Here is a 15,566-nt window from a genome sequence, read left to right as displayed (position 1 = left end):
TCTGCTCTTCATCAAAGGCCCGGCCCGCTCAGATGAAGGTAACGGTCAGACGCGGTGCGCGCGCGGACGGGAAGCACCCAGCCCGCGTCTGACTGGGGAGCTCACAGCACGCTCAGGGGGAACAGCGCTGGGCCTGTCGGACAGTAGAGCTCTGCAGGAGACGCTGTCCTCACCGACGAAACACGGATGTTGTCAAATGGTATGTTGTTTTTTTACTTCACTTTATTTCTAAATGACAAAACCATTTTTCAAAAAAATGCTACGTGCAACTTGAATACAAATCAGAAGAGAACAGTCAGTCTCCACTGTTTCCTTTTGTGCCACAAACTCCACACGGAAAGCAAAATATCCAAAAGATCAAAAAATGTTTTGGGCATTTGTGGAAAAATAAATGCAATATAATGTTAATGCTAACAGCTTCTTAAAATGTAAAATATGTTTTCCACAGAGACCAAAAATTCCACGGGGCGGGAGGCTGCACGGCACGTCCCTTGGAGTCTGAAAGGCTGTCCACATGAACCGAATTACCCTTGACAAGCACCTTCGTAATGTGATCTCATGTAAATGTGGACCACATTTCGCACACAAACCACGGGCAGCAGGACGTTTAATCAGGAGCTCAGACAAGAAAGAAAATCTAATATCCTTAATAATCACAATGGTAAACATAAAATTTCCCAAATAAAAGGCATAAAAAACAAAAGCATTTAATGGGTTGTAGCAAATGAAAGACAAACAAATGCTGCAAGAAATGCTGCGTTTTCTTTGCATTTTCATCTCTCAGCTATCTATTCTCTACAGACAGCATGTTATCCTTTGGTGGTTTATCTAAATTTGGAGGCAAGTAAAGCATATTTTAAGGAAATAAACTGGAATATTCCATTTGCATTGAAAACTTATTTTAACCAAGAATTAAATCACAGTGTGGATAATAACCCAATTGTCTTTCCCACTGTGAAAATTTATATATGTTAAATATATTGCATCAAGATAGTTATTCATTCTGATTTTCAACTATTTTATGAGTAGTAATAACTGATCGTCATAATAACATGGAGGTAGAAATCCTACAAAAAGGGCTGACTGTAAAATAAAACAAAAAGATGACCGCGAGTGGGAGCGGGTAGGGGCAGAGGGACTGAGCCAAAAAGAAAAACGACTCACAGACTCGGACAACACGGTGGGGACTGCTGGGGGGAGAGGGTATAAGAGGACTAAATGGAAATGGAAGAAAGTGTAATAAAGACTGTATTTTTAAAAAAGACAATAGAGAATTCTGCAGCCTGGAAGATTCCTTGGGGCCCTCCCTGCACCAGCAGGGCCAGCCTGCAGCAGCGGCCAGGTCTTCGGCCGGCTGCCACTGCGCAGGTCCCGGTCGGCGCTCTGGGAAGGGGTGCGGGGAGGCCTGTGGGCGAGAACCCCGCCTCCCAGAGCAGCGTGGGCTCTCCTCCTGTTCCCCAGCAGTCGGCCGCTGCTAGGGATGCCGGCTAGTGGGTGAAACACAGCATGAGTCATGTCGAATCTGAGTAGTGCAGAGCAAGGGCGGATTATTTTTAGGAACTTCTGAGAGGTCCATTTTCTGTGACCTTAAACCCAAGGTCTTCTGCACCCCTGGAGCAATCAATGCCCTACAAAGATGGTTTTATGAGCTAATTTGAAAGCAGAATATAAACTCCTCCCACCTGAATTGTAATAAGCGAGATTACGCTCATTGGCTTCTTAAAAAATACTTTGTGAAAAGCGGCATTTCAGTTTAACAGAAAATAGCAACTGGAGCACTGTTTATAACATATATTTTAAGTATCTTTCCGAGGTATATTTAATCAATTAACCACCTGAAATATTTAAATGCACTCTGAATTATTTAAAAAGTGCAACTTAAAAGTCAAACAGAGCGCCGCGCCTGTAATTGCTCTGCTGAAACGCTGGGAGTGAGTGCACCGCCCAGAGAGCTTGAATTTCTCCCTCTCTCTCCCGATCGATACCCCAGGCGAGGTTTCCTCTCCAGGGCCCCTAATGGCAGGGACTCCTGGAGCCGCGGATGAGTAATGTTGAACCTGTGATTAGAGGACGAGGCCATCAAAGACACCCGACCCCGGAGCCGCACTCCCCTCTCCACTGCGGCGGAGCCCGGGGCTAAGGAACGGGGGTTCATGCTCCTGCTTTTCCACACACGGACTCTAAAAATGTGCATCGTTAAGGTCCTAAAAGATCCAGCTGGAGCTCTCGGAATGTCTCTCGAACTCAGGGCTCTGGAATTAGGTAACACCTTCCCAACGCCTTGAAGATGAACTCGTGCTGGGATGCTGCTTCCTTGAACGACTTATTAATATTCTTCCGGGCTGAACGGAGGGAAGTGGACCTAGGGATTTCCCTATGAACGCAGTCTCGAAGAAAGGAAACCCGAAGACTGGAAAGCAGTAGGTAAGTTCGGGCTGTTCTGTTTTTGCTGATGTTTTACAGGACCTGACGCAGCCATCTTGCTTTTTATTTGGGCGTGAGCTAGAACCCAGGCCAGAGCCTGGAAACAGCGTCAGTGCATTTTTCTTTCTGCTGAGGAAACTAGGACTAAATGTGATAATTACTTACTACAAAGCATGGGTGAGATCTTTTTCCACTCTCATATTACAAAGGATTTCTCCTTGAGTCGCAGTCATTAGGCGACGCGAAGGAGCCGGGAGAAGAAAGACCACTGACTAGTCCTCATCCCTGCACCGGGACAATGCGATGCGGTGTGTGTGCGTACTCCGTTTCCTTGTGATTGCTAAGGAATAACGCCCAACAATTACAATTCTATTTCTAGTTCTGATTACTAAAGAAACATAGGATAGGCAGATTTTTAGGATTTTTACTGAAAAACACAAGTTCCATTAAAAAAAGAAAATAGAGAGGCATCATATCAAACACCACTCACAAATAAGCTGTACTTCACACTTTAGCTATTGTATGAAAAAGAAAACCCCCAAAACCCTTAGTTTTCATGATGGCTAATCTGACGGAGAAGAAGAAATCACGTAATTGACAACAAACATGAAAATGATAAATTTTGCTGTACCATCCGTAAGAGGGGGAGATAAGGAAGGGTGTCAGAAGATCAGTGACAAATCTTGCACATGTACGTGTCAGAGGGAAAAGGACAAGGGACAACGGAAGGCGAGGGAGGGTGGGGAGAGTCAGCAAGCTCCGGGAACAGCAGAGGGAGGCAGGGACTGGGTGCTTGCATGGCGAGGTTCCCCACGGGAAAGCGTGTCTCCATCGCCGGGGTGACAGACGGAGTCTAAACCACACGAGCGTACATACGTGCCCCAACAGCCCACCGCGCGTGCGCCTGTTTGCTACGGCTGGAGCGCGACCCCTACCTGCGAGCACAGCAGCATGACGAGCTCCACCACGGAGGTGCTGGACTTCATGCAGACCAGGCCTGCAGCGGGGAGAGAGAGAGAGGGACACCGTGAGATGCCGGGGCGGGGGCACCGCCCCGAGGTGGCTCCTAGGGAGCTCCAGGGCATAAACACTTAGTTCAGACAGAACTGCTAAAATATCACAAATGGACACAAGCATGAACATATTTTTATAGCATTAATTTAAAAAATATTTAGACATTCAAGATGTGAAAATTACTAAAACTTGATTTCCTGCTTGGGTTATTTACTTGTTCAAGACATTTCTTATGTTTAAACAAGGTGGGAGATCGTTGTCAAAGTCAAGGCGGTAGTTCTGCTTGCTGTCATTAAAAAGACATGTGTTATGTGATTCTCTCCTAAAGTAAATCACTGAAGATGTACCTAAATTTTCTTCCAAAAGACAAAATTAAAATAGGCAACTCCCAATAGGTTATCAATTAAATAATTTTAAGTATGTTAAAGACAGAATTTCACACAATTAACTTATTGAGCAATGCTTATGAAATCTCCCAGTGTTCTACTTCCAAAGTCTCTGAATAGACACTAGAAAAAAAAGAATTAAGTGGAACAGTGTTTATGTAATATTGGCTACTATTCACAGATCACTTCCACCGGGCTGCACACTGTGCGTTGGGCATTTTAGAGCAGAATCTCATCTCGTTTTCATTGGTCCTCTGTGACATACTACTTCCCCCTGTTCCACAGGTGAGAAAGTATCAGCCCGACAAGCAGTTTAAACATTAATTAATCATCAAGACCCTTTCCGGTTGGAAGGGTAATGGCTTACAGCATCTAGGACAGGGACCAGGGTGGGCACCTCTGTAAGGCACCCGCCTAGAGGAAGATTAACCGAGTGGTAGCAACAGTCTCCGGAGGATGTTAATCACGTTTGCTAATTCAAAGCACACTTTTAAAGTATGTCACTGTTTATAAAATTAACTTAGTGGACTTGGTTTTTCTTTTCACATGAGGACACACGTCATCAGTAAAAGCTTTGTATAGTAAGGAATGCCACCGTCTTCTTAGGGCGACTTCGGTAAATAGTTGAGCTGCCTCTCGTCAGGAGCAGGTGTGTGCGCGGTAGGTGGCGGATAAACACCCCTTTGTGCCCCCCCCCAACAGCCGTCCCTCATCGCACAGATAGGCGGAACAAGCTGTAAAAGGGCTGGAGGAGCCCTCTTATCCCCTGGTTGGGAGACAGTTAACTGATAAAATCACAGGCAGGTGTGAAAGCTCATTTAAGAGACAATCGCTGTAATTGATCAGCAATTCTCTCACCCAGGAGCTAGAGTCAGAAAGACAAATGGGACGTGTATCACCTGTTGGCTGCTGAATTCCTTGAAATTCTGACACAGAGAAACTAAGTAAAAGGCCACAGGACTGTGCATAGCAAAAGAACCACGACTACACTACATACCCCACATCCATTTAAATTTTCAGCTGTGAGGGCATATAAAGAATGACTAGACTGTAAGGCCAAATGAAGAGACCGCATAAAGAATCACTCACCACATGTTCTCTGTGTTAGAGTTTTTTAGACACATAACTTAAAGTAAAAATTAGAAAAAAACACACAATTATCTTCATTTCTCACATACTAAGATTTTAAATGAGCATCCGCAAAGACCCTATGCAACAACGTTCATGATTTTTACAAATACTCTCATTCTGCCACGAGACCACGACAACCCAATGCGCCATCCATACTCCGTGCGAAGAAAACGACGCCAGGCGGGTGGAGAGGCTGCGGGCGGCAACAGTGCCCTCGGGACCCCGAGAGCGGCCGCTGTGCGTCTCGGTCCAGGGCCTGCACACCTTCACTAACGTGCGTGCTTGCTTAGTTCGAAACAACATGAACTAACGGAATCTTCAAAAGAAAAAAAAAAAAGCTATCCTTGACCATGAGAACAGAGTAGAGGCAATTTTGGAAAACTTACCATCCTTCAAAAGTATATAATCACTTTGGTTAAAACTATTTCTAAATATTGACAAAAGTTTTATTAAAACAAACAGGTAAATTCCAGCTTTTTAAAGAGATATTGAAAATACAGCATTGTCTGATGATACTCCATCAACTGCACACTTCCTAAATAAGCACCCACATGTAAAAATTTAAGATGCGCCCTGGCTGGCGTAGCTCAGTGGATTGAGCGTGGGCTGCGAACCAAAGCATCGCAGGTTCGATTCCCAGCCAGGGCACATGCCTGGGTTGCAGGCCACGGCCCCCAGCAACCGCACATGGATGTTTCTCTCTCCCTTCCTTCCCTCTCTAAAAAATAAATAAATAAAATCTTTAAAAAAGTATATTCTGCTTTTAAAAACTAAAAATTTAAGATGCAATTATAAAACTGGTTCTGTAGGATCTTAACCATCAGCTCAAGACAGCCAGGCGTGCCTACCGGTGCTGCCAGTCCCTGAGCCCGTGTGGGGGTAAGGCAGGCACTTGATGCGAGTGTGTCTCAAACAGGCTGAGATTTTCTTTTTTGGCTCTGGTAAGAATTTCGTAATCAAATCCACTCCCCAGGTATTTCCTCATGTGCAAAGTCTGTGTCTGCACTCAGGAGTTTATAATGAGGTGTAAGATGTTATCTGCACCTTCCTAAGTGTTCTGTATATTAATTCAATTTAAGCTCACTTCACGTACACAGAGCCTGTTATTTGCAGTCACTTTTCTACCCACTGCCTCATTCGATTCTTAACCCTGAACTAGTTAACTCATGTGACAGATGAAAGTGAAGAGGTTCAGCTAGGAGCGCCACGTGTCTCATCCAGTACGTGGTGCAATGGGACCTGAACTCAAGACCTTGACCTTGAGCGCTCACTTCAAGTTTGCTGCAGAGCTCCCTAAACAATTCGACAACACTAGCAGACAATCATGTGACTGAGGAAGGCCATAGTGCTGACTTTCGACCTGGACAGTTGCCTGGGAGAAAGGGGTGTATGTTCGCTGGGAGTGGGGGTGAGAGCCCCAGCATGAGCACCAAGTACAGAGGGAGCAGGGAACAAAGGAGCACTTGAAGGACCTTTATTGCTTGGGGGGGACAGATGGTTCGAGTTTAGGGGGTGCTTGCATGTGGGGTGGGAGTCTGGGGTACACTTCAAAGGTAGATACAGACTGAAAGGAATATAATGGTAAGTGCTTTGACAGTTAAAGGGGACGAATTCAGAGCAAGGTATAAACCCGGGAGAGGATGCTCAGGCGCAGCTGTGCCATTACCACTCCGGGACGAACGTCCTGCCCTGCCCATGCAGACGTGTGCCCCAAAGGACCGTACCCACCAGCAAACATGCATCTGCTGGAGTACCGCTCCTGGCGAGAAATGTGACTTAGTGCCACGCCCCACCCAGGTCCGCAGCACAGCCAGGGCCGCGCAGCACAGGCAGTGCGCCTGAGAGAGGCAGGCCGGTGTGGCGGGAGGCGACTCGCGAGTGTGCGTCGAGGGAGCCGGCCAGTGGGAGCTTCTGAACGCAGCTCCTCAAGCCGCCGTGCTGAACCGTGCAGTCGGCGGGTGGAGAGGCGGACGAACGGAGAGGCTGACGCGCAGCTCCGGGAGGGCTAATCGGGCAGACAAACTCGAGGTGGTCCGGGTCTGGAGGGGTAGAGCTGAGTGATCCGTCACCCCAAACAAGGGCAGTGCTTTGGGGTTCACACTTGCCAGGGGTAAGAGGTCACTTTCATGTTCAGAACTACACTCCCTCACCGTGAAAAAACGAAACAGAGCAAAAGCACTGGCAGGGTGAGTGTGAAGTGGGCCCTTGTACGAAGGGTGTGGGCAGGGACAGTGATGCTCCTTCCGAACTGAGCCAGCAGGCTCTCCCGAGTCCACCCGCGGGCTGACCTGGCGGCCTGCGGGACTAGGCCAGCAGGCTACAAGAGCCCTGGAGGTGGGAGGCCGTGTGGGGAAAGCCCAGCTCCAGCGGGACGGCCCTCCCGGTTTTCAGCAGCCTTATCGCAGCGGCAAGGAGCCGTCTTCGCGGCTGGACTTGGCCTTTAAAGGGACGCTGCGTTTCCCTTCAGCGAGGGCCCCCTTCCAGGGCAGACCGCAGGCCTCCGGGGCGGGGCGCCGCGCCGCTCTCGGGGATCCTCCATAGCTGTCATTTAAGTGAGCAAATCTAGAAACTACCACTCACCGAGTGACACGGTGGTTGACAGACCAAAAAAAAAAAAAAAAGGATTTTCAGGAAAAATGAGAGCTTTTCTTTTTCTTTTAGAGCAAGAACTCAAGTCATTCAAAAAGCATTTCTGAGCATGTGTACTGCACTGGACACCTGATACTAAGTCTTCCTCCTTTCTGTCGAAGTGAGGAGGGGTCAGATTATGTGCACAGAATCCCGACCCCAGTCCCGGGAGACGGCAGAGAGTGCAGGCGCAGCAGCACAGGAGGAGGGCAGGGCCTCCTCCAGCAAGGACGGGGGATATGACCTCGGGCGGGCTGGCGTGAAGCGCGGGGCATGTGAACAGACAGGGGAGGAAGGGAAGGTCCCCGGGGGAAGGAGAAACGTCCAGGCTGCAGAGGGCAGCTGGGGAAACGGAGTGGGGGTGTTCGCTGGGGAGCATCCCAGCGGGTGGGGAGCAGGGCAGAGGGGGCCTGTCTTCCCCCTGGCAACAGGGGGCTGCCTGCCGCAGGGCCTCCAGCAGGGGCAGAGGGCACCCAGTGCACCCTGGGAAGGTGACGGCAGGGCAGTGGCAGAGGAAGAAACTGGTCACCGCCCAGTCGCGGCAGGACCACAAAGGCCTGAGCCGGAGGCAGCGGCAGATTTGAGACTCGTGGGCCCCGGGAGAGTGAAATGTTCTGGCAGCAAACGAGGGCGAAGAGCAAGTGTGGAGGGCGGTTCCTCTGCCTGAGACTCGGAGACAAAGGAGGCCGCAGGCTGGCGGAAAGGACGGACAGGCTCGAATCTGGGCGGAGGGAGAAACAGGCCCAGGTGGGAGCTCTGCGCTGAGGGCTGTCTTACAGGCGCTGGTGCCGCGTGACTGGGACCGAGCAGGCGGGGACAGCTCGCACGGGCACTGCGGCACGGAGAAGGTGTGCTGCTGAGGTTCTGTGAGAGGCCCACCGGGACCGCTGCAGGCCAAAGATCCAGTTTTTCTGTTCTTCCTCCCAATAAAATGTACTGATTTGTTTTCCATCAAATAGAAAGGGCTACTCTGATCACTTGAATTTTAAAAACCAAGTCTTCCCTGAACCTTTTAGTTGTTAAATAAACTCCCAGTGATTTAAAATTGTTCAACAATCCCCAGATTAGCACAGACTAATGGCACTGAGCTTGCTGAAACAGCTTCATTCTGGGGGTGCGTGACAACAGAGAATTCTGGGCTCGGAGGGGCCCTGCACGCTCCCCGCGCTCCAGGGGCTGCAGTCTCAGCGCAGGGCAGCTGGCCGTCCTCTGGGCTTGGAGTCCTCTGGTCTCCGTGGTCCCCACGCGGTGCCACGGCGCGCTCTAAGGCCCAGTGCAGAGCCACACGTGTGCGTGTTTTAAGACTTCCGCTCACACATCTCCACCAGCACGCCAGTGATTTCTTAGGTGTCTTTTTTACCACCCTTTTACTTCTATCTGAAACATGCAAGTAATTCCTCTATTTCTCCACTGCAATGAGCTCCTCTCTCTAGAACATGACTTTCAGTATTAGCTTTTAAGTCATATGAACTTATTAGGTCAAAACTTAAAATTAGCAGATGAGAAATTAGTTTGGCTTTCTACTTTCATTTTATTTTTTAATTTAATTTAATTTTTTATTGTTGTTCGATTACAGTTGTCCTCACTTTTCACCCATTACTCTTCTCCCTGCCCCACCCACCCCCTAACCTCCCATAATGGGGTGGGGTGATTGGCTTTCTAATTTTAAACCAAAATCCAAAACCTAACCAAAAAATCAATATTAAACATTCTCTAAAATAACAATAACGGCTTAAATTTTTATTGCTACAGTTTACATATATATATAAATGAGTTATTGCTGTTTTGACTGGACATTTTAAGATTTACCTAAAGTGCTTTCAGAGATTTTAATTTAATTTAAAATTGTATGACAAATGAAAACAGTTGTAATAACATCTTAAAGAAACTAAAATAACATTAAGTTCAGTTACTAAGAAAAAGCTTCTAAAAGTAATTGTAACATTACAGCTTATTTTTATATTTAGATAAATTAGAAAAATAGATATTTATATAAATTTTAACCGAAAAGATAACCCTCAAAACACTGTGCAGACAGAGTCCGTTCGTTCACGGACCCGCGTTACTTCACCGAAAGTAAGGTACGGACGGACGGCAGTTCTGTCCACAGAACAGAAACAGCGCCCGGTCTCCGATCCGTCGGACCTGTCAGCCAGCCGGCTTCCCTGGTGAAGACGCAGATGAAGCAGCCTGGCCTTGGCGCACCCCAACTTTCCGCCCCGGGCCCTGGACCCCCGCGGGAGGGTGAGGGCGAGGGCGATCCCGGACACTGCGGGACCCAGGCAGTGCGCTGCCTCCCAGCGACACTGCTCCCGGGCCCCAGGCACAGGCGTGCGTGCGCTCCCTGCCGCCACTGCCTTCCGCACAGCCCTGTGCCAGCCCCTCGAAAACGTCCTGTCGGGGGAAAGACTCTGGCAAATCGTGATGTCCAGTGTCACTTTTTTCTTGTCACCATGTGACTTCAGCTTCTGTTTGCATGCACCACTGAAATACTATTTTTCATTTCACGTACTGGAAAATAGTTACAATTTCCAAGTCACTTGGGATTACTTAAGTTTTGTGTTGGCTGTCTCTTCAGACATGTCCATGTGGATGGTGTATTGAAGGTCCTGTAAGTAAGACGTCAGCCTTTGACTTTGCGTAGCTAAGGGCCCAGGTACAAAGGTGTGGAGACGTCCACACCATACAGGTGTGGAGACGTTTAGGTGGTATCACACTGAAAAAATGACAACAAAACACTATGCCTCAAAGTAACTTAAAACAATTATTTTTGAGGTTTTTATTAAATACTTTCACTCACAGTATTAGACTCGAGTTTCCACTACAGAAGTGACAGATCTGTCTTGCCCTCTAACTGACTTCTGATTTCATCACGACAACGAGGAAAGGTGAGATGAGGAAAGTAAGAGACACGTGCACTACCGTAAGCCACCTGGACCCTGCAGTCGGCTTTGGGGTGGATTTAACTGTAGCGCCAACTGCTACCCCTGTGTCTCTTCTCCGCGCCAGCCTGCCTCTGCTCCCCCTCTGCTCTGTGGGGCTCCAGACAGGCTCAGCCACGTTCAAAGCTACCGCACTGCGCCTGCTCCCAACGCTGGCATGTGCCCAAGAAAGACTCTGGTCCTGTATTTATTAAAAACGATATATGTGCGCGGAATCAGCGCACTGCACTCTGCAATAACGGGCCCGGAACTGGTTGTTTACAGAAGCGCTGCACTTTCGGACGGGCACGCTGAAATGAAGCCCACCGACAGGAAAACCGTGGGGACGGAGCGAGGCGGGAAGGGCGTTCTGGGAAATAATTACAGGAAACCAGAGATGCTCCCTGGGCAGAGGAGGTTTCTAGGGCCAGAGTGACTGCGAAAGGGCTCGTTTCTCTGTGACCCAGAATCCACCTAAGCTGGGGCGACTCTGCCTAATTAAGGGGCATCTGTAATGTGGGAAACCGTGTTTTGATACCCGAGAAAGACAGACTGGAGACTGATGGTCAAGGGTGACATGCCCTGGACCTGACCCCAGCCTCTGAAACTGGAGACGGGGGCCAGCATGTCTGGGCAGCCGGGACCAGGGCCAGGAGCGCGCGGGCCTGGGAGCGTTCTGAGTTCTCCGTAGCTGTGCCGCCGTGTGCAGCTCAGCGGTCGCTGGACCCCGCTCATCCTCCAAGTGGTCCCAACAGGCCAGCCAGCTCCTATGCCTCTTTCCAGACTTCTCAATATTTGGGTTTTTTACCCCATGGTCTCAGAACCGGGTGATTTTATCAGCATTATGGAATTCCTTAATCCGGATCACATTTTTAATGAGGTCAAGCAGTCCCGGACTGAAAACGGCAAGTCCTGGCTGGAGGTCCACACTACCCTGCTGTGTAAACTTGAGCTCGCCCTTCTCAGTACTAAAAACCTTTGCTTGGTAAACAGAAGGTTAACGATTGTGAAAAATTTTTATCACCAATTCTAAACCAATACATTTTCCCTCATGACCCAGTATACCTACGTGAGACAAATGTCTCACGCCAGCCTTCCCTCCCACCAGCCCTGTACTCTGGTCTACGCCGCGCTATGTCATGGAAGGCCACTAAAAACACTGTCCAGACTGCTCAGTGAGGGGCAGGGGCTGGGAGTGTCACCCCCTAACCTAGAAATTGAGGGTCTGCTCCCCGGTCCCGGCACAAATGGTGCGGGGGGCCGGGGGGGGCGGGGTAGGGGTCAGCTGATCGATCCGTCTCTCTCACACCGATGTTTCTTTCCCTTCCTCTCTCTCTAAAAAGCAATGAGGACACGTCCTCAGGTGGGGATAACAATTTAGATCTGAACACTGTCCCATGTCCTTCACGGGTCACACGGCACCACCTCTGACTCACAATCCACGAGCTGGGTGTCACTGCAGCTAGGCCACCTCCTCTTTCATATGGCCCAGGAGCTAAGACTGGGTTCTATACTTCAAAATGCTTTAAAAAAGGAGAATATTCCATGACAGGTGAACTTCACACAGTCCTCGCACTGCAAAGTCCAGAACCGAAGTCCTGCGGGAACACAGCCCAGCTCCGCCCACTACGGACTGTCCGCGCTCCTTCCGCTCTGCACTGGCAGGGCTGAGGAGGGAGGCGGAGGCCACGTGGCCGCAAACCCTAGCAGGGTGTCTGACCCGTGGCCTGCCGGCCACACGTGGTCTGGGGTGGCTGTGAATGTGGCCCAACACACAAACATAAATTTACTTAAAGCCTTTTTGTCGCTCACCAGTTTTCGTTAGTGTTTGTGTATTTAACGTGTGGTCCAGAGATGCCAAAAGGCTGGACACCCCGGTGTTTATTTTTCAGCCCCTTACGGAAAAATGGCGCTGATTCTACCCTGGAGGGCACGGGCGCCTCCTTCTGGCTGGAACTCCCGTGGCTCCAAGTCCCTCCTTCGTGGGGTGCCCATCTGAACTGGGACCAGAGGGTCACTGCGGGAGAGTGAGTGGAAAGGAAGCGACATGGAGTGGCACAGAGTCTAGGCCAGTTACTTAAGCATCCGATTTCCGTCTCATTCTTTACTCGAAACCAAGAGTGCAAGGCAGGCAAGCCAACAGGCAGTATCTGGTGATGGGAGGAAATCAGAATCACCGACGCAGTCGGTCCCTGTGAGTTCACAGGACTGTGACTCGGACCCCTCAAGTGCCGCAGGTGTGACGACGCGCCCAGGGAAGGCAGGTGACTGGTCGCAGGAATGACCGTGTGCACCTGGGCTGCCCTGTGTGGGGAGGTGCGTGTCAAAGCACAATGAAAGGACAGGCTTTGGTGGAGAAAACGAGGCGGTGGCTTCTCTGTGCTTCCCCACTCCGTGACCTCAAACTGTCTTTCAGCTGTCCTCGTGAAACCCTCTCTCGTTCACACCAGACCTTGATGGAACGCTAGGGCTGCCCACTGGAATCGCCCTTGGGCCTTCCGCCCCCAGACGACCGCACCGAAGCCTGCGGCGCGCGGCTGGCCGACTGTTTCTGAACCGCATGTGGCTGTCCCCCAGTCACAGTCCCCGCAGGGGTGGCCAGATCCCCCTCTTTGCCCCGGGAGCGCGTCCTCCCACCGTCCCCAGCAGCAGTCGCTCGAGGCCCTGGAGGCTCTGCTGCGTTTGACCCTGGCGAACGTGACGTCCATGCTGCGTGCTGTTGCTTTACACGACTGTGTTTCAGGAAGACAGTCGGGAATGGAAGAGTATCAGGATAAATCTCACTCCTTAGAATAGAAACAAAGTGAACCATGTCACTTCATGACAACACGAAACACCGGCTACTCTCAGCATCACTCGTAAAAGGTTCAGAGGATGTTAGAACACGGAAACCAAGGGATGTTTGCTTTGCCTGTTTCATGCTGGATAAGTTCTATCCCTCTCTTCTCTCTTCAAGGCCATTACTGGAACACACGTGTCCACAGAAAACAATGTCACTTGTTCTCCTGTCCGCGGACGCCCTGCACATGTCTGGAGGACACACATTTTACGTCACACACACTGGCAGGCCCTGGACCCCCCGTGCAGCCTAGTGTAGGGCGCGGGACGAACACATGACCAGGTAACTGCACAGATGGGGTGACCAAGGACAGAGTTGATACATGCGCGAAAAAAAAGAAAAAGTGCACCATGCTATGAAAGGTATAACGAAGGAAACCAACTGAGTCTGGAACGGTGACTGTCAACCTTTTCCATCTCACAGCACACATAAACTAATGAATGCATTCTGTGGCACACCCAACGTACTTTTTGCTGACCAGACAAAAAAATATGTATAGTTTGGATTCATTCCCACCAGATGGCTACTCGTGCTGGCTGCTGTCATTTGCCTGTTAGCCATCTAAGGGAGAGGGGCTGGGCCCGACTCCATAGTCAGTCAGCTACCACGTGTGCTGAAGGTCCTCGCGGTGCCCCGGCGGGCTGCGGTGCACGGCTGGCAATCGCTGGTCTAGGGTATCAGGTAAGGCCTCTCAGGGGAGGTGCACGATACAAGGCTCTAAGGGAGTCAGCCGGGCAAATGTAGGCAGACTGAACGCATTTCACGATCGTTAAAGAAGAAGTCAGTTACGAAGTGTTCTGAGTCCCTTGTGTTCTTACTAACCAGGAACACACTGACTTCACTGCACTCTGCAGCTGTAATGTGCAAACGTATAAATTGCTAGAGGAACATCCTAACGCCTCTGCTCTCTCTACAAAGAGTCACTGAAATGCATGTAAGGCTGCGTGTTTGGTGATTCTATAGTTGATGTGAGTTGAAGGATTGCATAAATAAGTCTTAAATTGGCTTCTGCTCATTCCCTGGATCATTGTACCAACTGGCACACAAGGATATTTATCCGTGGCGAACACTGTCCCTGCCTTCCCAGCCCCAGAGCCAGAACTGCTGCTTCCAAACTTACCACAACAGCCTGTTCTTGTGTAGGGAATGCCCCTGGCTGCTGAGTCCTACACAGAGGCCCCCCTGCCCTCCTCGCATACCCCCGTCCCCCGGGCCGCAGATGCTTGGGCTTCCTCCTAACTGTTGGGAGTACCAGCTTCCCACGAATCTATTAAAATGGAAATAAAAAGTAAATATATCCTCGAGTTTTTAAAAAGGTATTTAATTCAATATAATAAATTTTAAATAATTATACCATTTTATATCGAAAAATAGAATTAAAATATGGATATTCTTACACTGAGAGACAGAGGGCCATCAGCTACTAAATAAACTGGGAGCATACACTAAAATATTCACATTTTATAATGATGCTACGTCGTAAGAATAGAAAGTGGCTGGAAAATGTAACCACTATAATAGAACTGCTCAGCCATGTATTTCTTCTTCCAAATCCTCCAATTCAGCTTTTCCTTCATAATTATTTGTGTTTCTCTGATGTGCATACCTATCTCAGAAGGTGAAACAGCAAGAGCCCACACTGACTTCAGGCCTGGTGCCTGGAAGACTCCAGGCCCTTCAGCGGACGCACAGACGTCACATCCGCATCAGCCTGCAGGCGACTTCGCACCGCGTGAAGCTGCTTCTCGGTGTCCCCTAAAACTATACACACTGCACACACACTGCCTGCAAAACGGACTTGATACTCACTGCTGTGCTCCGTGAACTACTCAGACCTCGTCTTCACGCTACTGTGTTTAGAGCACCCACACATCCTGATTTGCCAACACAATCCAAGCTCCTACCAGCTGCCTGGTTCTAATTCTGAATAGGGGCCTTTCTCTTTTGCATGAAAACGCTATATGGATACTTTATTAGAAAAAAGAAAAAGTTGTTTCCTTTTAAAACTATGTTTTCATGGAATATATGATACAGATACTGTAGTGTTTTGTGAAACAAAAATACTATCCAACCATTGCATCGAAGCTGATCCATGTCTTGGTAAGGAACCGATTCACCTGCTGCTAACGACAGTCCCCACACTTAGCTACGCCTGCAGCAGCGAGTTCAGACGCACACCTACGAATTTTAGATGGCCACTCGCCGACTCCTCTGGGAGTTTGT

General features: G+C 49.3%; 1 protein-coding gene across 5 annotated transcripts in view; it reads right to left on the bottom strand.

Annotated features, from left to right (window-relative positions):
* NBEA (neurobeachin) overlaps positions 1-15,566 on the bottom strand; it is a 446,461-nt gene that overhangs the window by 255,790 nt on the left and 175,105 nt on the right. For all 5 annotated transcript variants that reach the window (XM_045839137.1, XM_045839139.1, XM_045839138.1 and 2 more), the window contains one exon: positions 3,360-3,421. In XM_045839137.1, the coding sequence (XP_045695093.1) occupies positions 3,360-3,421 (62 nt within the window). The remainder of the gene's footprint in view (positions 1-3,359; positions 3,422-15,566) is intronic.

Source organism: Phyllostomus hastatus, unplaced genomic scaffold, assembly GCF_019186645.2.
Source record: "Phyllostomus hastatus isolate PE091 unplaced genomic scaffold, TTU_PhHast_1.1 phas_contig_29, whole genome shotgun sequence".
Taxonomy (NCBI): Eukaryota; Metazoa; Chordata; class Mammalia; order Chiroptera; family Phyllostomidae; genus Phyllostomus; species Phyllostomus hastatus.
This window is presented reverse-complemented; position numbering and strand designations above follow the sequence as displayed.